Raw genomic sequence first — 25,329 nt, forward strand, 5'->3', positions numbered from 1 at the left:
AGCAACAGCTATGAGAACTACCACAAGGGGAATGCTGATGACCAAAGTAGCACTAGACTTTCCTTCACCCAGGAACAAAAGTCTAAAAAGCCTAGTCAAGGCCGGGTGCACAACCCTTTTGAGACTACAGGGCTTGGGACAATCAGCTCATCGATCCAAGTTCCACTCTAAGCACCTCCAGCAAATAGCTGCTGGTAAAATCCTTCGCTAGTCTGACATTTCCCCTGCAGCAACTATTGCAGGGTTAGGGCGCCTACCCACTGGCATTGCCGATTTTCGTGCATGAAAAACGCAGCGTTTTCCGCACGTTTTCCGCACCTTTTTCGCGGCGTTTTTTGTTAATTTCCATTGACAATCATGGGTGCATTAAGAGAAAAATAAGGAGACATATGCAACTGACAGTTCCTATGTGAAAAATTGCAACGAAATGGAAAAAAAACCCCAAATGGACAAGAACACATTCTATGCTAATTGCTCTTCAGAAAAAACGCAAAACGCAATTTAGCATCGCAGGAAAAAAAATCGCCAGTGGGTAGGCACCCTTAATGTAGTATTAAAGGAAGGCACATGAATGATAGAGTTGCCCTTTCCGGTGGATGTGAGGAATAAAATTATTAGATGTGCCCCGCCAGCGTACAAGTCTGTTATTATGGCTTTATTGGTAAACCAGATTGGACAGGGAACAGGAGCCATCCTGGAGGCGGTCAGACAATTGGGAGACTGAGGGAAATGGGGTTTCCTGCAATATTCTACCAGAGAAAGAGGAGATGGGGAACAGAGTATTAATATTAAGAATCGAGTTTTCAGAAAAGAAATGTTTGTTGCATTATTGGAAGATGGGGCGATGAGAGAAACAATAGATGGTATAAGCACAGCAGATATGTGGCGGATATACCAAGAAAGGGGGCTTAATAAGAAACAGGGGTCCCAAAATAAAAACATAATTATGATTAAAGATGCAGAAATTCCACAGCAGGGGTGTAGTGAATCACGTGGCTAGAGAGACGTTCCTCCTTCTATGTCGCCGGAACAACCCACTGCATCCAGGTTAGAGGATTTATATTCAGAAGTAAGATCATTGGTGGAAATATTAAAACAAAATTGAGGAGGAGGAGTCACAACAAGATCGAAATCCCAATCCTAATAGAGCAGAGGTGAATCAAAATAGAGTGAGCAGGAAAGATATGTTATCAGTTTTATTAAAAGATGGGGTCCCACAGGAGAAAATAGGCGGGATCTGTACTAATGACTTGTGGAGAATGTATAAGAAAATGGGATTATATGACTCGGGGCAAAAATTCAGGAAAAAAGTACCTGATATTACTGCAAATTCTCCAAGGTGGAAAGATTATAATGGTTTGAATAATCTTTTGTTTAATATGCTATATGTCTCACTGTGTGTTTGTATTTCCTTTTCCCCTTTTCAGCTAACAGGAGACATATTCTGACAAGGAATACTAGGATGATGATGTGCTGGCTGAAATCTTTGGGTTTGAAAAATAAATATTTTGTATGTTTTTTCTAATGATAGGTTTTATTTTACAGATCAGATGTCAGGACTGTTTGTTTGGGGGGAAGGAAATGCTAATGACTTTTGTTTATTTGTAGGAATACAAGAACAGAACTTTGGTCATTCATTGGCACGTGATATCACCACACAATAGATAGAATAGATAGTGTTAGCTTTGTTTCACTATCCATTGTAAAACCAAAGAAAAGCAACCTAAATTTAGTGAAGGTTTTTTTTTGGAGCTCTAGTGCATATGGAGTTCAGAAGAACTCATGTGTGTTGAAAAAACAGACTGTCTTTATTATGCACATTAGCTGTAGGAAAACCCTTGTTCAATGTCTTTGTTTGTGTAAATGTTTGTGTACCTTAAATCTTTGTGGATACTGGTAACATCTGAGACGATGCAGAACGCAATACAATTGTGGGGTTTATGAAATATATGGTCATTTGTGTAGATCAGAAATGTTACTGCATATTGAATGGATGGATTGGTGAAGATTAGAGATGAGCGAGTATACTCGCTAAGGCACATTACTTGAGTGAGTAGTGCCTTAGCCGAGTACCTCCCCGCTCGTCTCCATTGATTCGGGGGCCGGCGCGGGGCGGGGAGCGGTGGGGGAGAGCGGGGAGGAATGGAGGGGAGATCTCTCTCTCCCTCTTTCCCCCCTGCTCGCTCGAGTAATGTGCCTTAGCGAGTATACTCGCTCATCTCTAGTGAAGATAGGGTAAGTGTGAATGTGAGATACACAAAATTGATGACTATGTGCTGGGATATTGTTATGTACAAATTCATTTACATGAATTGGATTAATAGTATATCTATTTGGGTTTTGATTTGTGGGATAGTTATGAAAATTATGTGAATATAATGATTTACTTGTGAAAAAGTGTTATGACTAGAGATGAGCGAGTATACTCGCTAAGGCAAATTACTCGAGCGAGTAGTGCCTTAGCCGAGTATCTCCCCGCTCGTCTCTAAAGAATCGGGGGCCGGCGCGGGTGACAGGTGAGTTGCGGCGGGGAGCGGGGGGGGGGGGGGGGGGGAAGGGGGGAGAGGGAGAGAGAGATCTCCTCGCCGTTCCTCCCCGCTCTCCCCTGCCGCTCCCCGCCCCCTACCAGCCCCCGAATCTTTAGAGACAAGCATGGAGATACTCGGCTAAGGCACTTCTCACTCGAGTAATTTGCCATAGTGAGTATACTCGCTCATCTCTGGTTATGACAAATCTAAGATTATTGCAGTATAAATTTGATTAATTTGGTTTGCAGTGTTTGATAACATATGAGATAAATAAGTAATTGTACTGATGACGATGATGATATTGATGTTGATAAATATAAGGTTATTGTATTGTTAACTTGATTGAGGGTCATTTACCATTTCCATATACTAGGTAGTCTGATGGCTAATGGAAGACATGATTTCCTGGCCTTTTGACATCAAAAGACCTTACAGGTGCGAGGAAAGGGGAGTGAGATTAAAACACTGACCTCACCTTTCCCAGTATCCTAAGTGGCATGTTGCTATGGATAGTTGGGGGACACTTTATCAATATCTCTATATCACAATATTGATCTTTGTCATTGTCTTTATTCATTTGCAGTAGGGTGGTATTATTCCATCACTATGTAGTTGTAAAGGTAGTGATCATGGTGTGGCAGTATTCTTTGGCCCGAATATATCATTGTTATTGGTAATATCTTGATTTTTGTAGTGGTCCTTGTTTAGTAACCGTACTGTTATACTAATCACTATGTGGTGGTGATATGTAAGCATGGCGTGGCAGTGTTATCTGGCCCTTATATAGTTATTATTGGTAATGTTGGTATTGTTATAGTGGGTTTTGTTAATTAACAGTATGGAGGTGATTACATAAGTCATGATGATTGTAGTGATGTTGTGTGCTTTTTTGCTTTTAGAAAATAAAACAAAACATGGTTTTAATTTAGGTGGCACCTCATTGTTAACCTCCAGTTCTAACATGTTCTGTGTTCGCAGAAAATTTGCTATGATAAGCTGTGCACGCTGCATATACTGCTCACTACTACCGCTAATGTAGTTGTGGCTGGCAGTTTCTGAGACCTGCCTACTTGTATTTGTCCCATTTGCAGCATGTTTAGGCCCACCTATAACAGCAGGCCACTTTGTAATTTTTTTCTAGGGCCACTTTGGGTTCACAGTGGTTGCAATGTTGGCTCAAGCCCTTTAATGTGAAGGAATTTTCTTATCAGACAACTGGTTCACATGTCAGGAAAAAATATTTCAGTATACAAGTGAATGTTTCATACATTTGAATGTGCATAAGGAATAATTGTTAGTAGCCAATAACTCAACACCAAAGTGCATTCATTAACGGATCAGAACCAGAGTTATTTCCAAAAATACTGTAAATATAGAGACCGCAGCCACTGGCTTTGCTCACCCCTGTTAGCAGATGTGATCCCACCAGAAGTGTGCAAGTGTGTTCAGTCTGTCTCTTAGAGAACAAGCGCAAGCACGCAGTTTTTCCATCCTCGGCCAATCCTATCAATTTCTACCCTGTTTTAAGCTCCCTCTTCCACAAAAGGGTGTCTGGGCAATTAGTCTCTTCAGTATGTAAAGGTGTTTGCTATTCTATCTGTTCTCCTGGTTTTGATCGGTGCTTATCTCATACAGCTTTTCCTGACTTCTCCACTCCTGACCTCGGCTCGTTTATTGACTGTTTACTGTGTCTGCTGCCTGCTCTGTCTTTCAGCCTTCTTCTTGGCTATGTAACACTTTTGTCTGTTCCAACCTTGACTCTGTTCCTTAACTACATCTCTGTCTACAGCCTCTGGTATTGCATTTCCTGCTGCACCATTTGGAGAGAGCAGGGACTAGTAGATGAGCAGAGGTACTGCTTTCAAGCTGTGTCTAGTGTGTTAGTTTGTAGATAGGAAAAGGACTTTAGAGAGAGGCTGTATTGTGGACAGCTACTTCATCGTTTGTGAGACTGCTGGGGAGTCCAAAGCAGCAAATTGTTAGGAGGAGAGAGAGGGAGCAAGACTGCGCTACTGAGCAACTAGACCAGAACAAAAAAAGGACATCTAGGTGTTCATTGGCATCTGCATCATATCCAGAAGTTGCATTGTGATAACGGCCCCTGCAACACTGGCTCTAAGCCAATTCAGTTTAGATTTATAGTAGATCCCCAGCAAATGTTTTGACAAATATAATATTTTACTAGAAACGAAGTGTTTACTATGTCCTAGTGAATTATTCAGCAATATTCATAAAAGGTTTTGGAATTATTTATGTAAGCAATATCTAACCGTATCAATCTTTGATTTATGGAGTAGCAACACCAGCTATGGCTATAGTAAAAGGAACAAGTAATGGAGAACTGAAGAATACATACAAATTTTAATACACTATAATTTTCACCACAACTTATGTTCTCTAAATAGAGACAACTGGCTCAGTAGCTGTTTTATGACACATCAAATTTCTATCTTACTTTCATTTACCTGAAATTGATAGGATGCATTTGTTCTAGACCGGTTGTCTTGGGAATAGTGTATTTGATGTAGAGCGTTGACCATAATGAACACTGCATTAAATACTGGGTCATAAATTGTATCATGCAAGTAATTCCAGGTATCCTTAATCCGCTCCCGTCCTGTGCAGTTGTGCAGGGATATCTCATAAATCTTTTCATACAATTTATCTTTTTCTTTTTTTCCTGACGCACAGTGGAATATTGTCATCCACAGGTTCTCAAGTAACAGGTCTTCTGGATAGTTTAAAGGATAGAAGCCATCAATGAAATGCTTTAGTTTTGCATTGTGTTTTGAGAATGTTTCCAGGGACAAGCTTCCATTGAAGATCTCTGGATACTTCTCAATGAGAACAATATTTGGTCCCCAGGAAGGAGTGAAGATCATGGTCACATGACTGAGCCATTTACTAAAAGAGGATTCGAATATCTGATCATGGTAGGTTCCACAAAGTATAATCACTTTAACAGGATTTTCTTTATTTGCCTCAATGAGCTTTTCATAATTAGTGTTCATACTCTGAAAAGCTTTAATCATATCTGTAAGTATAAAAGCTACACAAATCTTATAGTATGATAGGAATTGCATTAATAAGGTGGATTCTCTCTCTCCGCTCTCATTATCAGACGTGATAATCCCAACCCAATTCCATCCAAAGTGTTTCAGGAGTAAACATAAATTCCCATAAATTTCATAATCTCTTGGAACTGTCCGGAAAAAATGTGGGAAAAGATGTCTGTCACCCAAGATGCTGTCTGTTGCTCCATAGCTGATCTATAAAACAAAAAAAATGTCAACGTGCATTGGAGGGAAAAAGAGGAAAATGAGCTTCCATAGAGATGAGGACACAAACTACAAAAATGTCATATAATTAGAGATGAGCGAGCACCAAAATGCTCGGGTGCTCGTTACTCGGAACAAACTTTTCGCGATGCTTGAGGGTTCGTTTCGAATAACGAACCCCATTGAAGTCAATGGGCGACCCGAGCATTTTTGTATTTCGCCGATGCTCGCTAAGGTTTTCATGTGTGAAAATCTGGGCAATTCAAGAAAGTGATAGGAACGACACAGCAACGGATAGGGCAGGCGAGGGGCTACGTGTTGGGCTGCATCTCAAGTTCACAGGTCCCACTATTAAGCCACAATAGCGGCAAGAGTGGGCCCCCCCCCCCTCCCAAAAACTTTTACTTCTGAAAAGCCCTCATTAGCATGGCATACCTTTGCTAAGCACCACACTAGCTACAACAAAGCACAATCACTGCCTGGATGACACTCCGCTGCCACTTCTCCTGGGTTACATGCTGACCAACCGCCCCCCCTCCCCCCCACAGCGCACACCAAAGTGTCCCTGCGCAGCCTTCAGCTGCCCTCATGCCACACCACCCTCATGTCTATTTAGAAGTGCGTCTGCCATGAGGAGGAACCGCAGGCACACACTGCAGAGGGGTTGGCACGGCTAGGCAGCGACCCTCTTTAAAAGGGGCGGGGCGATAGCCCACAATGCTGTACAGAAGCAATGAGAAATAGAATCCTGTGCCACCGCCATCAGGAGCTGCACACGTGGGCATAGCAATGGGGAACCTATGTGCCACACACTATTCATTCTGTCAAGGTGTCTGCATGCCCCAGTCAGACTGGTAATATGTACCTTAACAGTAACCGCGTTGGTGGTAATGTGGTGGTGACTGCGGACCTAGTAGAGCGGTTTTATTTTGTTGGTTTTCGGAATGTGGCCAGGATTAAGTGGGCCGTGGCGGGGGGATGGTGGGGGGGCTCTCTTGTAGTGTCGGTAAAGGTGAAATTCTTGGACTGCCACCAGACGAACCAATGCAAAGGCATTTGCCAAGAATGTTTTCCCTGTTGGAGGAGGAGGGGGATGTTTTTGAGGCACTACGTGTCCTCTCCACGTGTCTGTGGTTATATGCACCTTAACAGTAACCGCGTTGGTGGTAATGTGGTGGTGACTGCGGACCTAGTAGCGCGGTTTTATTTTGTTGGTTTTCGGAATGCGGCCAGGATTAAGTGGGCCGTGGCGGGGGGATGGTGGGGGGGCTCTCTTGTAGTGTCGGTAAAGGTGAAATTCTTGGACTGCCACCAGACGAACCAATGCAAAGGCATTTGCCAAGAATGTTTTCCCTGTTGGAGGAGGAGGGGGATGTTTTTGAGGCACTACGTGTCCTCTCCACGTGTCCGTGGTTATATGCACCTTAACAGTAACCGCGTTGGTGGGAAATGGCCTCGCCGCCATCATGTCTTTGGGAAGCCTCTGTTTCCACACCCCAGAGACATACCATTAGCAGCGGTATAGGCAGAGCCCAGAATTCGTAACATTTCAGCCGTAGCATTAGGACAGGCCCCACTAACATATCACTAGCAGCATTATAGGAGGAGCGCAGTCTTCGTTCCATGTCAGCAATAGTAGCACTCAAGACAGGCCCCAGTAACAATTCCGAAGCAGCAGTATAGCGGGAGCGCAGTCTTCGTTCCATGTCAGCAATAGTAGCACTCAAGACAGGCCCCAGTAACAATTCCGAAGCAGCAGTATAGCGGGAGTGCAGTCTTCGTTCCATGTCAGCAATAGTAGCACTCAAGACAGGCCCCAGTAACAATTCCGAAGCAGCAGTATAGCGGGAGCGCAGTGTTCGTTCCATGTCAGCAATAGTAGCACTCAAGACAGGCCCCAGTAACAATTCCGAAGTAGCAGTATAGTGGGAGCGCAGTCTTAGTTCCATTTCAGTAGCTGCAGTATAGCCAAGGCCCAAGTTACATTTATGTAGCTAAAGTGTAGGCCAACCCCACACACACTTCTGTACCATGAGTGCAGGCGAAGAACATACAAATTGCTATGATTACACTGTAGGTGAGGGCCCCAAAAAATTGGTGTACCAACAGTACTAATGTACCTCAGTAAAAATTGGCCATGCCCAACCAAGATGGCAGGTGAAACCCATTAATCGCTTTGGTTAATGTGGCTTAAGTGGTAACTAGGCCTGGAGGCAGCCCAGTTTAATGAAAAATTGGTTCAAGTTAAAGTTTCAACGCTTTTAAGAGCATTGAAACATATAAAAATTGTTTAGAAAAATTAGATGAGTGAGCCTTGTGGCCCTAAGAAAAATTGCCCGTTCAGCGTGATTACGTGAGGTTTCAGGAGGAGGAGCAGGAGGAGGAGGAGGAATATTAGACACAGATTGATGAAGCAGAAATGTCCCCGTTTTGGATGGTGAGAGAGAACGTAGCTTCCATCCGCGGGTGCAGCCTAATGTATTGCTTACGTATCGCTGCTGTCCGCTGGTGGAGAAGAGAAGTCTGGGGAAATCCAGGCTTTGTTCATCTTGATGAGTGTTAGCCTGTCGGCACTGTCGGTTGACAGGCGGGTACGCTTATCTGTGATGATTCCCCCAGCCGCACTAAACACCCTCTCCGACAAGACGCTAGCCGCAGGACAAGCAAGCACCTCCAGGGCATACAGCGCGAGTTCAGGCCACGTGTCCAGCTTCGACACCCAGTAGTTGTAGGGGGCAGAGGCGTCACCGAGGATGGTCGTGTGATCGGCTACGTACTCCCTCACCATCCTTTTACAGTGCTCCCGCCGACTCAGCCTTGACTGGGGAGCGGTGACACAGTCTTGCTGGGGAGCCATAAAGCTGGCCAGGCCCTTAAAGACTGTTGCACTGCCTGGGCTGTACATGCTGCTCGATCTACGCACCTCCCCTGCTACCTGGCCCTCGGAACTGCGCCTTCTGCCACTAGCGCTGTCGGATGGGAATTTTACCATCAGCTTGTCCGCCAGGGTCCTGTGGTATAGCAACACTCTCGAACCCCTTTCCTCTTCGGGAATGAGATTGGGAAGGTTCTCCTTATAGCGTGGGTCGAGCAGTGTGTACACCCAGTAATCCGTAGTGGCCAGAATGCGTTGAATGCGAGGGTCACGAGAAAGGCATCCTAACATGAAGTCAGCCATGTGTGCCAGGACACCTGTACGCAACACATGGCTGTCCGCACTAGGAAGATCACTTTCAGGATCCTCCTCCTCCTCCTCCTCCTCAGGCCATACACGCTGAAATGATGACAGGCAAGCAGCATGGGTACGGTCAGCAGTGGGCCAAGCTGTCTCTTCCCCCTCCTCCTCATCCTCCTCATGCTCCTCCTCCTCCTCCTGAACGCGCTGAGATATAGACAGGAGGGTGCTCTGACTATCCAGCGACATACTGTCTTCCCCCGGCTCGGTTTCCGAGCGCAAAGCGGCTGCCTTTATGGTTTGCAGGGAAGTTCTCAAGATGCATAGCAGAGGAATGGTGACGCTAATGATTGCAGCATCGCCGCTCACCACCTGGGTAGACTGCTCAAAGTTTCGAAGGACCTGGCAGATGTCTGCCAACCAGGCCCACTCTTCTGAAAAGAATTGAGGAGGCTGACTCCCACTGCGCCGCCCATGTTGGAGTTGGTATTCCACTATAGCTCTACGCTGCTCATAGAGCCTGGCCAACATGTGGAGCGTAGAGTTCCACCGTGTGGGCATGTCGCACAGCAGTCGGTGCACTGGCAGATTAAAGCGATGTTGCAGGGTGCGCAGGGTGGCAGCGTCCGTGTGGGACTTGCGGAAATGTGCACAGAGCCGGCGCACCTTTCCGAGCAGGTCTGACAAGCGTGGGTAGCTTTTCAGAAAGCGCTGAACCACCAAATTAAAGACGTGGGCCAGGCATGGCACGTGTGTGAGGCTGCCGAGCTGCAGAGCCGCCACCAGGTTACGGCCGTTGTCACACACGACCATGCCCGGTTGGAGGCTCAGCGGCGCAAGCCAACGGTCGGTCTGCTCTGTCAGATCCTGCAGCAGTTCGTGGGCCGTGTGCCTCCTATCTCCTAAGCTGAGTAGTTTCAGCACGGCCTGCTGACGCTTGCCCACCGCTGTGCTGCCACGCCGCGCGACACCGACTGCTGGCGACGTCCTGCTGCTGCTGACACATCTAGATTGCGAGACAGAGGTTGAGGAGGAGGAGGAGGGTGCTTTAGTGGAAGAAGCATACACCGCCGAACATACCACCACCGAGCTGGGGCCCGCAATTCTGGGGGTGGGTAGGACGTGAGCGGTCCCAGGCTCTGACTCTGTAGCAGCCTCCACTAAATTCACCCAATGTGCCTTCAGGGAGATGTAGTGGCCCTGCCCGCCTGTGCTTGTCCACGTGTCCGTAGTTAAGTGGACCTTGCCACTAACCGCGTTGGTGAGGGCGCGTACAATGTTGCGGGAGACGTGGTCGTGCAGGGCTGGGACGGCACAACGGGAAAAGTAGTGGCGACTGGGAACTGAGTAGCGCGGGGCCGCCGCCGCCATCATAGCTTTGAAGGACTCCGTTTCCACAACCCTATACGGCAGCATCTCAAGGCTGATAAATTTGGCTATGTGGACGGTTAACGATTGAGCGTGCGGGTGCGTGGCGGCGTACTTGCGCTTGCGCTCCAACACTTGCGCTAGCGATGGCTGGACGGTGCGGTGCGAGACATTGCTGGATTGGGAGGTGAGGGTGTGGGTGCAGGCCATGAGACGGTCGTGCCTGTGTCCTGAGAGGGGGGTTGTATCTCAGTGGCAGGTTGGGGCACAGGGGGAGAGGCAGCGGTGCAAACCGGAGGCGGTGAACGGCCTTCGTCCCACCTTGTGGGGTGCTTGGCCATCATATGTCTGCGCATGCTGGTGGTGGTCAGGCTGTTGGTGGTGGCTCCCCGGCTGATCTTGGCGCGACAAAGGTTGCACACCACTGTTCGTCGGTCGTCAGGCGTCTCTGTGAAAAACTGCCAGACCTTAGAGCACCTCGGCCTCTGCAGGGTGGCATGGCGCGAGGGGGCGCTTCGGGAAACAGTTGGTGGATTATTCGGTCTGGCCCTGCCTCTACCCCTGGCCACCGCACTGCCTCTTGCAACCTGCCCTGCTGCTGCCCGTGCCTCCCCCTCTGAAGACCTGTCCTGTGTAGGCGTTGCACACCAGGTGGGGTCAGTCACCTCATCGTCCTGCTGCTCTTCCTCCGAATCCTCTGTGCGCTGCTCCCTCGGACTTACTGCCCTTACTACTACCTCACTGCAAGACAACTGTGTCTCATCGTCATCGTCCTCCTCACCCACTGAAAGGTCTTGAGACAGTTGCCGGAAGTCCCCAGCCTCTTCCCCCGCACCCCGGGAACTTTCCAATGGTTGGGCATTAGTGACGATAAACTCCTCTGGTGGTAGAGGAACCACTGCTGCCCAATCTGAGCAGGGGCCCGAGAAAAGTTCCTGGGAGTGTTCCCGCTCCTGAGCATGTGTCATTGTAGTGGAGTGAGGAGACTGGGAAGAAGGAGGAGCAGCAGACAGAGTATTCGGATTTGCAGCACTGGACGGCGCAGAACTCTGGGTGGATGATAGGTTGCTGGAAGCACTTTCTGCCATCCAGGACAGGACCTGCTCACACTGCTCATTTTCTAATAAAGGTCTCCCGCGTGGACCCATTAATTGGGCGATGAATGTGGGGACGCCAGAAACGTGCCTCTCTCCTAATTGCACAGCAGTCGGCTGCGACACACCTGGATCAGGAGCTCGGCCTGTGCCCACACCCTCACTTGGCCCTCCGCGTCCTCGGCCGCGTCCACGTCCTCTAGGCCTACCCCTACCCCTCAGCATGCTGTATTACCAGTGATTTGATTTCCCAGGCAGGAAATAAATTGGCGCAAGCCTGCAGGCCAAATATAATTTTTTCCCTGCTTTTTTGCAAAGGGAAGGCCCCACTGCAAATATTCAATGAACAATACGTTTAATTAATAACTGTGGTGTGGCCCTGAAAAAGTGTCACACAACTTTAGTGTAGCAGAGTTATTAACTCTGGCAGAGCAGGTATTTGCCAGTCAGGAAAGACAATGGCGCAAGCCTGCAGTAAACCGTAGCTGGTTGCGTCTGATTTTTGTACGTTCTCCACGCAGCACACACGTACACGGAGACCTTAGGACTGACACAGGCAGGCCAAATATAATTTTTTCCCTGCTTTTTTGCAAAGGGAAGGACCCACTGCGTATATTCAATGAACAATAACTGTGTTGTGGCCCTGCCTACACAATTCTGTCCCTGTAGTATCAATGGAGGGTGCAATGCTCTGCACAGACGATTTTTAGAAAAAAAAAAATGCAACACTGCTAACAGCAGCCAGCACAGTACTGCACACGGTTAAATTTGGCCCTAGAAAGGACCGTTGAGGTTCTTGAAGGCTACACTCACTCCTAACACTCTCCCTGCCTAAGCACCACTTCTGTCCCTAATGCCGGGTGCAATGCTCTGCACTACCGATTTTGAGAAAAAAAAACCCAAAACACTGCTAGCAGCAGCCTGCACACAGGTAGATGTGGCCCTAAGAAGGACCTTTGGGGTTCTTGAAGCCTACACTCACTACTAACACTCTCCCTACAGCAGCTCAGGCACCAGCAGCACTGTCCCTCAGCTAACTCACAAGGCATGTGTGGCGAGCCGCGGGAGGGGCCGACTTTTATACTCGGGTGACATCTGATCTTCCCAGCCACTCACAGCAGGGGGGTGGTATAGGGCTTGAACGTCACAGGGGGAAGTTGTAATGCCTTCCCTGTCTTTCAATTGGCCAGAAAAGCGCGCTAACGTCTCAGAGAGGAAACTGAAAGTAACCAGAACATCGCGTGGTACTCGTTACGAGTAACGAGCATCCCGAACACCCTAATATTCGCACGAATATCAAGCTCGGACGAGTACGTTCGCTCAGCTCTACATATAATATTAATCTTTATTTAGTACCAACATGTTCTGCAGCACTTTACAATTAAAGCTCCATTTACACAGGACGAATGTCAGGCAAATGGTGTCTCCGTGCTGCCATGCTCCTGCACTGGAGCTAGCAGAGCAGGCTGGTTCACGGAGGGGCCAGCAGGGAGGTGGGGTAGTGCAGGAGATTTCTATCCTTTCACTCCCCTGCCCCCCTCTATTCACATAACACAGCCACCATTCACTACTGAAATAGAGGTACACCAAGGTAAAAAGTGTTTGTTCTGGCCAATGGTCGGCCATCTTTTATATAGATAAGGTAGTACACATAAAGCTGTATGAGCCATCACTAGGGTGTATTAGAGTGTATGTGGTGTTGCGGTACTGATGGGTGACTTGAATAATGTAAAAATGGGGTAAATGGAATTTGATAGAACAGCCTAAAAGATGTGTTGCAGGGCGCGATTAAAACTGTGGATGTTGCTGATTAACCTGATTGTCCAGAGTAACACATTCATGAGAAGGGCTGCAGCATAAGAAAAGTCTTGAAGACTGAAATAGGAGGTTTGTATTTGGCAGAATATTAATTTTAGATCATTGGCAGAACAGAGAGCATGGGTATGGTGGTATACATAAATGAGGGAGGAGATATATGGTGGTGCAGCACTGTGTAGAGATTTATGGATGAGAGTAATGAGTTTAAATTGCATTCTGTAGTGGACAGGCAACCAGTGCAGTGACTGGGACAGGGCTGTGGTAATGGTGCAGTGATTGGCACAGGGTGGAAGCATCAGTGTACTGACTGGCATAGGGTAGAGGCCTTGGTACAGTGACTGGCACAGGATAGAAGTATCAGTGCAGTAACTTGCATAAAGTGGAGGCCTTGGTGCATGTGACTGGCACAGGGTGGGGGCCTTGGTGCATGTGACTGGCACAGGGTGGAGGCAGCAGTGTAGTTCCTGGCACAGGGTGGAAGCTGCAGTGCAGTGACTGGCACAGGGTAGAGGCATGGGTATAGTGACTTGCACAGGGTGGAGGCAGCAGAGCAGTGACTGGTGCAGGATAGAACCATCAGTACAGTGACTGGCGCATAGTGGAGACTGCAGTGTAGTGACTGGCACAGGTTGGATGCATCAGTGTAGTGACTGGCACAGAGCAGAGACAGCAGAGCAGTTACTGGCTCAGGTTGGATGCATCAGTGTAGTGACTGGCACAGGGTAGAGGCAGTGATGTAGGACAGAAATATGACCTGGCTGCTGCATTCTGGATGAATTGAGAGGGGAGAGATTAGTGAGGGAAAGATCAATCAGTAGATAGTTACAGGAGTCAGAATGAGAATGGCTCAGGTCAACCATAAGAGGTTTTCATGTTTCCACAGTGAGGAAAGGAAAGAATCTGGAGATGTTTTTGAAGTGCAGGTGAAATGAGTGAACAAGAGGTTGACTATAGTGTGCGAATGAAAGATCAGAGTCAATTATGACCTCAAAACCATAGCCATGCTTTTGAGAAGTTATGGTGGCATCACATTGAGATGGAAATATCGGGTTTAGGTAGATTATTAGATGATGAAAACACAAGAAGTTCAGCTTTTCAAAGATTCAGCTTCAGGGTGAGAGAAGACATGGGGGTAAATGCATTAGAACCAGCATTTCAGATTGGCTCAATACTATCAGATACAACAAGGAGCAGAAAAAAAACACACTCCAAATATCACACCTGCATCTCTACTTATAGACAAGGGACACCAACTCCCAGCCAAAAATGACAACACAAAATATCAATTCACTCACTGAAAAGGGGTTGTGTTTGCACAAAATGACATGGTTAATGATTGGGGAAAAGATCAGTATATGTAACCGTATCTCATGTCTATGACCAACTTCTATCTACATGCAACTCAAATAAAGTTACGTAAAACTTTGTAACGTGTTTCACCATATTCACTGCCACTGTCTTCCTTTTAGCTGATGTTTACTTTGAAACTCACCACCTATCTGGCGGATTCCATCCACATCAGTCCCCCTTCTCCTTTCTTCATCTATGTACAGCTCACATGCACTATTCAAGTACTTGAATCACCTAAATCCATCTTGTTCCATTGTGTAAGACATAAAATGCTTTCATATATCATTGAAGCCTCTGCTCTCTCTATTCTCATGCTATCAGCTGCAGGGGATATTTCCTCTAACCCTGACCACATTTCTAATTTCAACTACTTACCAACCAAAACCGATTACTTATTCAGTAAATCACTTACTTTGCTTTACTTCTTGCATTTTTCCCCTTGCTATTGGGGTTCTTCGGGGCTCAATTCTGGGTCCTCTCCTCTTTTCCATCTACACAGCCCTAATTGGACAAACTATTTGCAGATGTGGCTTTCATTACCATCTCTACACTGATAGCTTAGGCAGAAAAGAAGGTGAATAAACAGTGCTCTGAGCAGGACACTTCAATTCTTCATAAGGAACCTTATTGGGCAACACATTTCAGTGCTGTAATGGCACCTTCATCTGGCCTTTGGCAATGAGGAAAAAGCAGCAAGGAGATTCAAAAGCTACAAGCAATCACAGTGGGTTTCATCATCTGGGTCCCTTAAAAATGATCCTTGTTACGTGTAAACTTAGCTCTCTTTACTCACCACTGGATATTTATACACTGCCAGTAGTTGGGATATGGGTACAGTTGTGATTGAACCCTGGTCCCCAATAAACCCGGCTAATCTCTGATTCTTTCTGCAGGAGTAATTAGGGATGATCACCCCGGGTCCCGATAAAACCTGTAATAAATTTTTTATCGCCTTACGAGGATTTGAACACGAGTCATAAATGTGATATCCAAGAGTCATGTTGGGTAAAAGTCTTGGGTCTTTGTTTAGTTGGTCAATAGCAAAAAGAAAAATTTGTAGATTTCTGTAGAACTGATGCAGCGGCCTGTTACGAAAGAAAGACCAGTTGTAAATTATATATACAGTATATATTTTATGTGTACGGTACAATTGTTGATAACACAGTTTTATTACAGTATATTACAGGAACTTGGTCGTTATCAGAGGAAGAACTTGGATTTTTCCGGTTCTCAATGCAAAACTTGAAACAAGGCTTCCCACTTTCTATGAACCATATGTCATTCTAGGATATTCTTATCTGGCAGTAGGGCGAGTGGATCGTCTCAGGCATCAAGCACTGGGTGTGACTGCTACCTCTGCACCCCCGTTAGTCATTGTATATTGACAGCTGTATTAAATGTTACAATCTATAATGAATATGCAATGCAGCTATTGTTTCACTGACCTGACTGTGGGCTATTCCTAAGAGCAGCTCCAAGAGGTCCCTGGTTTTCATTCTATAACCCATTTTTAGAGGGATCTGGTCTTCACGGCAGAGGACCTCTTAGATTTTAGCTCAGGACTAGTCTCAGTTCAGTGACAGCTGAACCAGTCAGGTCTAAAGGAACTGGAATGTGGCATGGAGGGGTCAGGCTAGCATGGAGTCAAATATCAAATCAGCCTCAGGACAGGCAGAGTTTATGCAATATGATAAACCAGGCTGGAGGCTAGATAGGTGGAAATCAAGCAAATATAGACAGTATACAGGCTGAGGTTCGCACAGGCAGAGTTTAGGAAAGCTGGGTATGCAGGCTGAGGATCAAAACTGGGAAGCAAAGAGAATAAAGTAGACCTTTTCTTGGACACTAAGAAACTTATCGCTGAGGCAACTTTCATGCTTAAGTAACCCAGAAAGGGTTGGGTTAGGCTGGGGATAGGAAAGAAGGGTGCAGTATAAAAAAAAAACACATTAAGATAATTGGTATCACCACATATGAAGAATCCTAAACTATCTAAGTAACACATTTTATATCTCACATGGTGAACGCTGTGAAAAAAACAATGTCAGAATGGTATTTTTTGGTTACTTGTCTCCCTATAAAAAAGGAATAAAACATGGTCAAAAATTTGTATGTACCGATAATGCTAACAATAAAACTACAGCTACCCCTCAATAAACCTGTCCTCACACCGTCCCAGTGAAGTAAATATAAAAAAAAGTTATGGGGCTCATTTTTTTTTTTTTAATAAAAAGGGTTTTAATTCTTAATAGTACTAAAACATAAAGAAATCTATAAGTATAGTATCAACATGATGGTAAAATCAATAGAGTTAAGTTATTATCTCATTTTTACCACACAATGAACACCTCAAAAGCAGAATCCCTGAAAATGGCAATATTATGTTTTTTTTTCCCATTTAGCCCCACATAATTTTTAAAAGCTTTCCAATACATTATATAGTACATTAAATGGTATGTTGGCAGAAAAATAAAAAAAGTTATGGCTTTTGAAAGTCAAGCATGTTAAAACGAAAATCTAAAAAATAGCTGGTAGTTAAAGGGTAAGGCCTCCTTCCCACGAGCGTGACGGGGTCCGCCGCGTAATATTACGCAGTGAAGCCCGTCACGGCGCCCCCCAGAGCCCCTATACTTACCTGCGGGAGATAGCGTGAAATCGCTTCCCCGCCCACCACCGCCGCGTCACCGCCCGTCACCGCCCACCACCGCCGCGTCACCGAGCGTGTCACGTGACGCGGCCGGCCGCGTCACGTGTCGCGGCCGGCCGCGTCATTTGGCGTCAGATGACGCGCGGCGGTGGGCGGGAAAGCGTTTTTTCACGCTATCTCCCGCTGGTTACAGCGGGAGATAGCGTGAACGGACGGCTTCCATTGACTGCAATGGAAGCCGTCAGTGCGTACAGCCCGTCCTCACCCGCAGAAAATAGAGCATGCTGCGGGTGAGGACGGGAGAAATCGCGGTGCGTAATTCCGCGCTGGAATTACGCATCGTGAGCATTGTGCTATTAGGTTCAATAGAACCTAATAGCTGCGGGCAACGCAGCGGATTTTCGCCGCGAATTACGCGGCGGAAATCCGTTCGTGGGAAGGAGGCCTTAATCTCCCTAAAGGCCATTTCCAAATGTTGCAAGTATGTCCTATTGAAGTCAATGGATAGATGAATTGGGTCTTTGAATCATGTGCATAGAGGAAACTAGATATGTGAATTGTATTAGCATGGTGTGCCTTTTTTTGATGAAAATTACAGATATAGCAAAGTTTACCTTGACAATACAGTAAATAAACTGAGGCACGGAACGTTTTCTTTATTTTCTGAAAATGTTAATGGATTTTGTTAAGATTACATAATTTGTTCCAGCAAATTATTAGCATTAAATTACATTTTGCTACATCTGTATTGGTGTATCAGTAGGATATCCATGAGGAGGCATACAGAAGAGATAGATGATTATCAAATCTAGTTCGTATCACCAGAAATATGGAAACCACCTATGTGCACAATTTAGAGTTTCTTTCTTTGCAATTTACACCATATTTACTAAGTCCTACATTTGTGCCTTTTAAGACACTGCTGATAAATCTTGTCCTCTATGATTTGCTTCAAAAACCTTGTGAAGAGCTCAGCGGCTGCACCTCTCTATAATACAGTGTATCACATTTACTTACTTGGCACAAAACATGGATCTGATAAATGGGTTTTCTGGTATTGATTTTTGCCCAATCAAGCAGTGGACAGAGAATATCCCTCCGATGATGATGTCACCATCCTGCACATATTCATAGTCCTCATAGGCTGGGACAATTTGCAGGTTACAAGCTGATGATGGATTTTTGGTTCTGGAACTGCAAGGTGTCACACACAGCAGTAGAAACAGCAGCAAAAGTAGTAGCATTGCCAATGAATCAAGAGGTCCTGTAAATGTGGAGATTCTGTCAGCAGAGAAGTATCACAGGTTCTGTAGACTCCACTGTGACTGTCAGTGTAAGGAGCCTCAAACTGAATTGTCAGACATCTTATATAGCATTCAGCAACACAGAGATCTGATATTCTGCCAACAACAACTGTGACTATTCTTATTGTATGTAATGCCCGGAGGGGAAAACTCAAAAATACATTTCTTCTTTTTATCATTTTTTTTTTCAAATACAAGGATGATTAAAAAATAGACAATGTACAAAGTGTGCGCAGCCCTGATGCAAGAGTGTTGTGTGCTGTTGAAAAATCATATCCAGCATCTAAAAGTAAAATAAAGCTTCCAATTTATTGCATCATGTTAAAATGGCAGCCTGTGCACACAGGTACCTCAAAATCACAGACACGTTTCGGCAGAACATCTGCATTAGTCATAGCATGCTGAAAAATGTACGAACTGTTAAAAAATGCCTTGGAGGAACCGTTCCGTAATCCAAATATTATTATCAAAGAGGCTGATAAAGGGGAAGCTATTGTGGTATTAGACAAGGCATTGTATATCAGAGAGGTGCTGTCTATATTATCTGATCCTCATACATATGTTTCACTAACGGCGGACCCCACTGGGCATTATTCCAAAGATCTAGACAACCTACTCACTGAGTGTCTCATTCTCGGGGTAATTAGCCCTAAACAGCTAAAATATTTTGGTGAAGATCATCCTATTCATCCTATTTTTAATGCCCTCCCCAAAATTCAAAAGGACCATTGACCTCCCAAACTTTGACTAATCAGTGTCAGCAGGGTTCCCTCTTTAAGAAACTATCACAATGGCTGGATACCCTGCTCAAACCATTGATCACTCAGGTTCTGCGCTTCCTTAAGGACGCTAATTTTGTTTTACAGGTTCTGGACAAGTTGCAATGGAAGAAATATTACAGGGGGATCACTTGAGATAGACATGCTCTATACTCTTCCATATCACACAATAAGGCCTTGCTTGTAATTATATATCATTACGACACTTTAAGCAATTATTCTTGTGAGCTAAAGAAATACATCAAAATGGTGATTTCTAGAGATGAGCGAGCACACTCGTCCGAGTTTGAGCATTAGGGTACTCGAGATGCTCGTTACTCGAGACGAACACCACGCGGTACATGAATCAATTGCATTTTCTTCCCCGCATGTTTAGCACCATTTTCTAGCCAATAGACATGCGGGGAAGGCATTACCACTTCCTGCTGTGACGTGCCAGCTCTCTCTCCCCCACAGTAGTGAGTGGCTGGGCCGATCAGGTGACTGCCAAGTACTTAAACTGGTCCCGCCCGTGGCTCGCCTCAGACGCATGCTGTCAGAGGTTAGGGAAAGTGCTGCTGCTTATACAGGGATAGTGTTAGCGTAGGATCCTGTCTTCAAGAACCCCAACGATCCTTCTTAGGGTTACATCTGACCGTGTGCATTTTAGTTGTGGCCTGCTGGGAGTAGTAGTGCATCAATTTTTGTATTAAGCATCTAGGCATGTTCCCAGACTTTCAGTAATAGTGTTCTCAGGCTGCAGTGCCGTACAACCAGCTCTCACCATGAAACTGCAAACGACTACAGTTATACCGTTCTGTGTCTGCAGTACATTAGACAGCGGTATCGCCGCTAAACAGTACTGTAATATTTTCTGGGCCACTGCAAAGTATTTCAGCTCTGCCGTTGAGATAGAACCGCAGTTATCAGCACTATCCACTGGCTTTAGAGTCTTATCCCACTCCATACAGCCACTATATTCTACAACTCTCTGCGAGTGATAAATTACCCCTATGTATCAGCCCAAGACAGCCCAAGTCACAGCATAGAGCCTCCGCTATCTACCAGTCTCTGTGTGTGGTGAATTAAGCCACAGTTGTCAGTGCTGTACAGTGGGGTAATTTATTTGGGCCCTGCTCTATTATTAATTCGCCATGATGAGGAGTAGGGGTAAAGGTCGAGGACGCGGACATCCAAGTGAGCGTGTGGGCACAGACCGAGTTCCTGGGCGTGGTGAATCACAGCCGGCTGCTGTGGGATTAGGAGAGAGGCAAGTTTCTGGGCTCCCTAGCTTCATATCACAATTTATGGGCCCGCATGACAGACCTTTATTACAAACAGAGCAGTGCCAGCAGGTCCTGTCGTGGGTGGCAGAAAACGCCTCCAGCAATGTATCGACCACCTAGTCTTCTACGCATCCACTACTCCTGGCCTAGGGACTGCAACTCTGAATCCTCTGGCTGCTGCCCCTCCTTCCTCCCAGCCTCCTCACTCCATGAAAATGACATATTCTGAGCAGGCAGACTCCCAGGAACTGTACTTGGGTCCCTGCCATGAGAGGGGAAAAAAAACCCGGTTCCTCTCTCACCTGAAGAGTTTATCGTGACCGATGCCCAACCTTTGGAAAGTTCCCGGAGTCCAGGTGATGAGGCTGGGGACTTCCAGGCAACTGTCTCAAGAGATTTTTGTGGATGAGGATGATGAGGCACAGTTGTCTGTCAGTGAGGTAGTAGTAAGGGCAGTAAGTCCGAGGAAGAAGCGCACAAAGTATTCGGGAAAAGAGCAGCTAGATGATGAGGTGACTGACCCTTACCTGGTTTGCTAAGTCTACTGAGGACAGGTCTTCAGAGGGGGAGGCAAGTGCAGCAGCAGGACAGGTTGGAAAAGGCAGTGGGTTGGCCAGGGGTAGAGGCAGGGCCAGAGCAAAGAATCCCCCAACTGTTTCCCAAAGCACCCCCTCGCGGCAAGCTTCCATGCAGAGGGCTAGGTGTTCAAAGGTGTGGATGTTTTTAGTGAGAGCTTGGACGACTGACGAACAGTGGTGTGCAACCTGTGTCGCACCAAGATCAGCCGGGGAACCACCACTACCAGCCTCACCACCACCAGCATTTGCAGGCATATGATAGCCAAGCACCCCACAAGGTGGGACGAAGGCCATTCACCACCTCTGGGTCACACCACTGCCTCTTCCCCTGTGCCCAAACCTGCCACACAGATCCAATCCCCCTCCCAGGACACAAGCACGAGCGCCTCCCAGCCTGCACCCACACCCTCACCTCCATGGTTCTCCACTCCATCCAGCAATGTCTCTCAGCGCAGCGTTCAGCTGTCGCTGACACAAGCGTTGGAGCGAAAGCACAAACACGCCGCCACCCACCCGCATGCACAAGCTTTAAACATGCACATTGCCAAATTAATCAGCCTGGAGATGCTGCCGTACAGGCTTGTGGAAACGGTGGCTTTCTAAAACATGATGGCGGTGGTGGCCCCGCGCTACTCGGTCCCCAGTCGCCACTATTTTTCTCGGTGTGCCGTCCCAGCCTTTCACCAGCACGTCTCCTGCAACATAAATTGTGCTCTTACCAACGCAGTTACTGGGAAGGTCCATTTAACCATGGCCACGTGGACAAGTACGGCGGGCAGGGCCACTATATCTCTCTGACGGCACATTGGGTGAACTTGAGGGGGCTGGGACCGAGTCAGAGCCTGGGACCGCTCACGTCCTACCCACACCCAGAATAGCGGGTCCTACCTTGGTGCTGGTATCTGCGGCGTTTTATGCCACCTACGTCAAACCCTCCCCCTCCTCTTCCTCTGCCACCTCTACCTCTCAATTAAGAAGTGTGAACATGTCATCAGCGCGCGGCGCAGCAGCACAGCAGTGGGCAAGCGTCAGCAAGCCGTGCTGAAACTAATCAGCTTAGGTGACAAGAGGCACACAGCCCCGAGCTGCTGCAGGGTCTGAGAGAGCAGACTAACCTCTGGCTTTCGCCACTGAGCCTCCAATCGGGCATGGTCGTGTGTGACAACGGCAGTAACCTGGTGGCGGCTCTGCAGCTCGGCAGCCTAACACACGTGCCATGCCTGGCCCACCTCTTCAATCTGATGATTCAGCGGTTTCTGCCACCCTGAGGACCCTGCAACGTTGGATTCAGCTGCCAGAGCACCAACTGCTGTGCGACGTGCCCACACGCTGGAATTCTACGCTGCACATGTTGGCCAGGCTGTACGAGCAGCGTAGAGCAATAGTGGAATACCAGCTGCAACGTGGGCAGCGGAGTGGTAGTCAGTCTCCACAATTCTTTACTGAGCAGTGGGCATGGATGGCAGATTGACCCCCGGTATAAGGAGAACCTTTCCACTCTCATTCCCGAAGAGGAAAGGGGTACGAGAGTGATGTCATCACGCTGAACTGCCAATTTTTCTGCGACCCAAAAGGCTCTGTTTAAAAGTTTTTTACAATTTTTCAACGTTTCAAAAGTATTGATACTTTAAAAGACACAATTTTTTTTCGCAGGACTGCCTCCAGGCTCAGTTACAAATTAAGCAACAGCGAGCTGTATTTTTAAAAAATGTTTATGGGTTTCACCTGCCCTCGCGGTTGAGCGATATTTCAGGGCCTTGCTAATGAGGGTTTGTCCAAAGTAAATTGTTAGGGGGGTGACGCCAGACTCTTGCCTTCATTTTGGCTTAATAGTGGGACCTTGGAGCCTCAGATGCAGCCATGCATGCTGCCTCTGCCCTTCCCTATCCGTTTCTGTGGTGTTTCCATGACTTTCTAATGTTTTCTGGTGTTTCACAAGTCATCCCCTATGCAGAGCATCGGTCCCATTCAAAAATGCTCGAGTCGCCCATTGACTTCAATGGGGTTCGTTACTCGAAACGAACTCTCGAGCATTACGAAAAGTTCGACTTGAGCGACGAGCACCTGAGCATTTTGGTGCTCACTCATGTTTAGTGGTTTCTTTTTTGTTGACACACAATTTGTTTTTGCTTCAACAAAAAAAGTATTAACAACTATGTGGATATCCTATGGGCTCTGCCTTTTCACCACCTTGGCTAATTTGTGTGTGGCATGGTAGGATGTTCAGTTTATATACAATTCTTGCAATATGTTTTGGAAACTATAGTATGGTATAGACAATATATAGATGATATTATCATAATGTGGGATTACAGATCTTCTTCTTAACAAAGTTTTTTTCATTATCTAAATGACAACATCGACAATCTGGTCTTTACATGTGCACAACATGGGGATACGACAGAGATTATAGATCTACTTCTGATGAGGAATTAAATTAGTGAAAGAGTAGAGACTGACTGTTTATAAAACCCTTATCAGGCAGTTCTATGTTACACGCCAGAAGCTGTTATCCAACACATGATTTCCAACCTACCCACTGGGGAATTCATCAGGGCCAGAAGGGCCTGTTCACAACAGGCAGATTATATGCAGGAAGAATAAACTATAACTAACAGGTTTCTATAAAGTGGGTATCCAGTACACACCACTCAGAATGCACTTTCTAAAGTAAACAAGAAGTCTAGAGATTTCTACCACAAAAGAAAACTCCATTGAGGAGTCAATAGTCCATCCACGGTTTTCTCCGTGCCTTATCCTAGTAATTTTTGTGCTATTGTCAGGATAGTATGCAATAATATACCCAATTTGAGACAAAAGGATGCCTTTACACACATTTTGGACAGTTGCACTTAATTTGTGGCAAGAAAGGCACCCACTATTAACAATCAACTAACACATAGTGCACACAATATATCCAATTTCAATTGGTTACATTTAAAGGACTGCTTTCAGTGTGGGATCAGGGGAAGTAGTCTGTGCAAAAGGATTGTATATATATATATATATATATACACTACCGTTCAAAAGTTTGGGGTCACCCAAACAATTTTGTGTTTTCCATGAAAAGTCACACTTATTCACCACCATGCGTTGTGAAATGAATAGAAAATAGAGTCAAGACATTGACAAGGTTAGAAATAATGATTTGTATTTGAAATAACATTGTTTTTACATCAAACTTTGCTTTCGTCAAAGAATCCTCCTTTTGCAGCAATTACAGCATTGCACACCTTTGACATTCTAGCTGTTAATTTGTTGAGGTAAGCTTGAGAAATTGCACCCCACGCTTCTAGAAGCATCTCCCACAAGTTGGATTGGTTGGATGGGCACTTCTGGCGTACCATACGGTCAAGCTGCTCCCACAACAGCTCAATGGGGTTCAGATCTGGTGACTGCGCTGGCCACTCCATTACCGATAGAATACCAGCTGCCTGCTTCTGCTGTAAATAGTTCTTGCACAATTTGGAGGTGTGTTTAGGGTCATTGTCCTGTTGTAGGATGAAATTGGTTCCAATCAAGCGCTGTCCACTGGGTATGGCATGGCGTTGCAAAATGGAGTGATAGCCTTCCTTATTCAGAATCCCTTTTACCCTGTACAAATCTCCCACCTTACCAGCACCAAAGCAACCCCAGACCATCACATTACCTCCACCATGCTTAACAGATGGAGTCAGGCATTCTTCCAGCATCTTTTCATTTGTTCTGCGTCTCACAAACGTTCTTCTTTGTGATCCAAACACCTCAAACTTGGATTCATCCGTCCACAACACTTTTTTCCAGTCTTCCTCTGTCCAATGTCTGTGTTCTTTTGCCCATCTTAATCTTTTTCTTTTATTGGCCAGTCTCAGATATGGCTTTTTCTTTGCCACTCTGCCCTGAAGCCCAAAATCCCGCAGCCGCCTCTTCACTGTAGATGTTGACACTGGTGTTTTGCGGGTACTATTTAATGAAGATGCCAGTTGGGTACCTGTGAGGCGTCTGTTTCTCAAACTAGAGACTCTAATGTGCTTATCTTCTTGCTTAGTTGTGCAACGCGGCCTCCCACTTCTTTTTCTACTCTGGTTAGAGCCTGTTTGTGCTGTCCTCTGAATGGAGTAGTACACACCGTTGTAGGAAATCTTCAATTTCTTAGCAATTTCTCG

General features: G+C 46.2%; 1 protein-coding gene across 1 annotated transcript in view; it reads right to left on the bottom strand.

Moving 5' to 3' along the window:
* LOC136581790 (vomeronasal type-2 receptor 26-like) overlaps positions 1-25,329 on the bottom strand; it is a 57,082-nt gene that overhangs the window by 22,115 nt on the left and 9,638 nt on the right. The window contains exon 4 of the mRNA XM_066582411.1: positions 4,994-5,562. Coding sequence (XP_066438508.1) covers positions 4,994-5,562 — 569 coding nt within the window. The remainder of the gene's footprint in view (positions 1-4,993; positions 5,563-25,329) is intronic.

This window comes from Eleutherodactylus coqui, chromosome 11 (genome assembly GCF_035609145.1).
Source record: "Eleutherodactylus coqui strain aEleCoq1 chromosome 11, aEleCoq1.hap1, whole genome shotgun sequence".
NCBI lineage: Eukaryota > Metazoa > Chordata > Amphibia > Anura > Eleutherodactylidae > Eleutherodactylus > Eleutherodactylus coqui.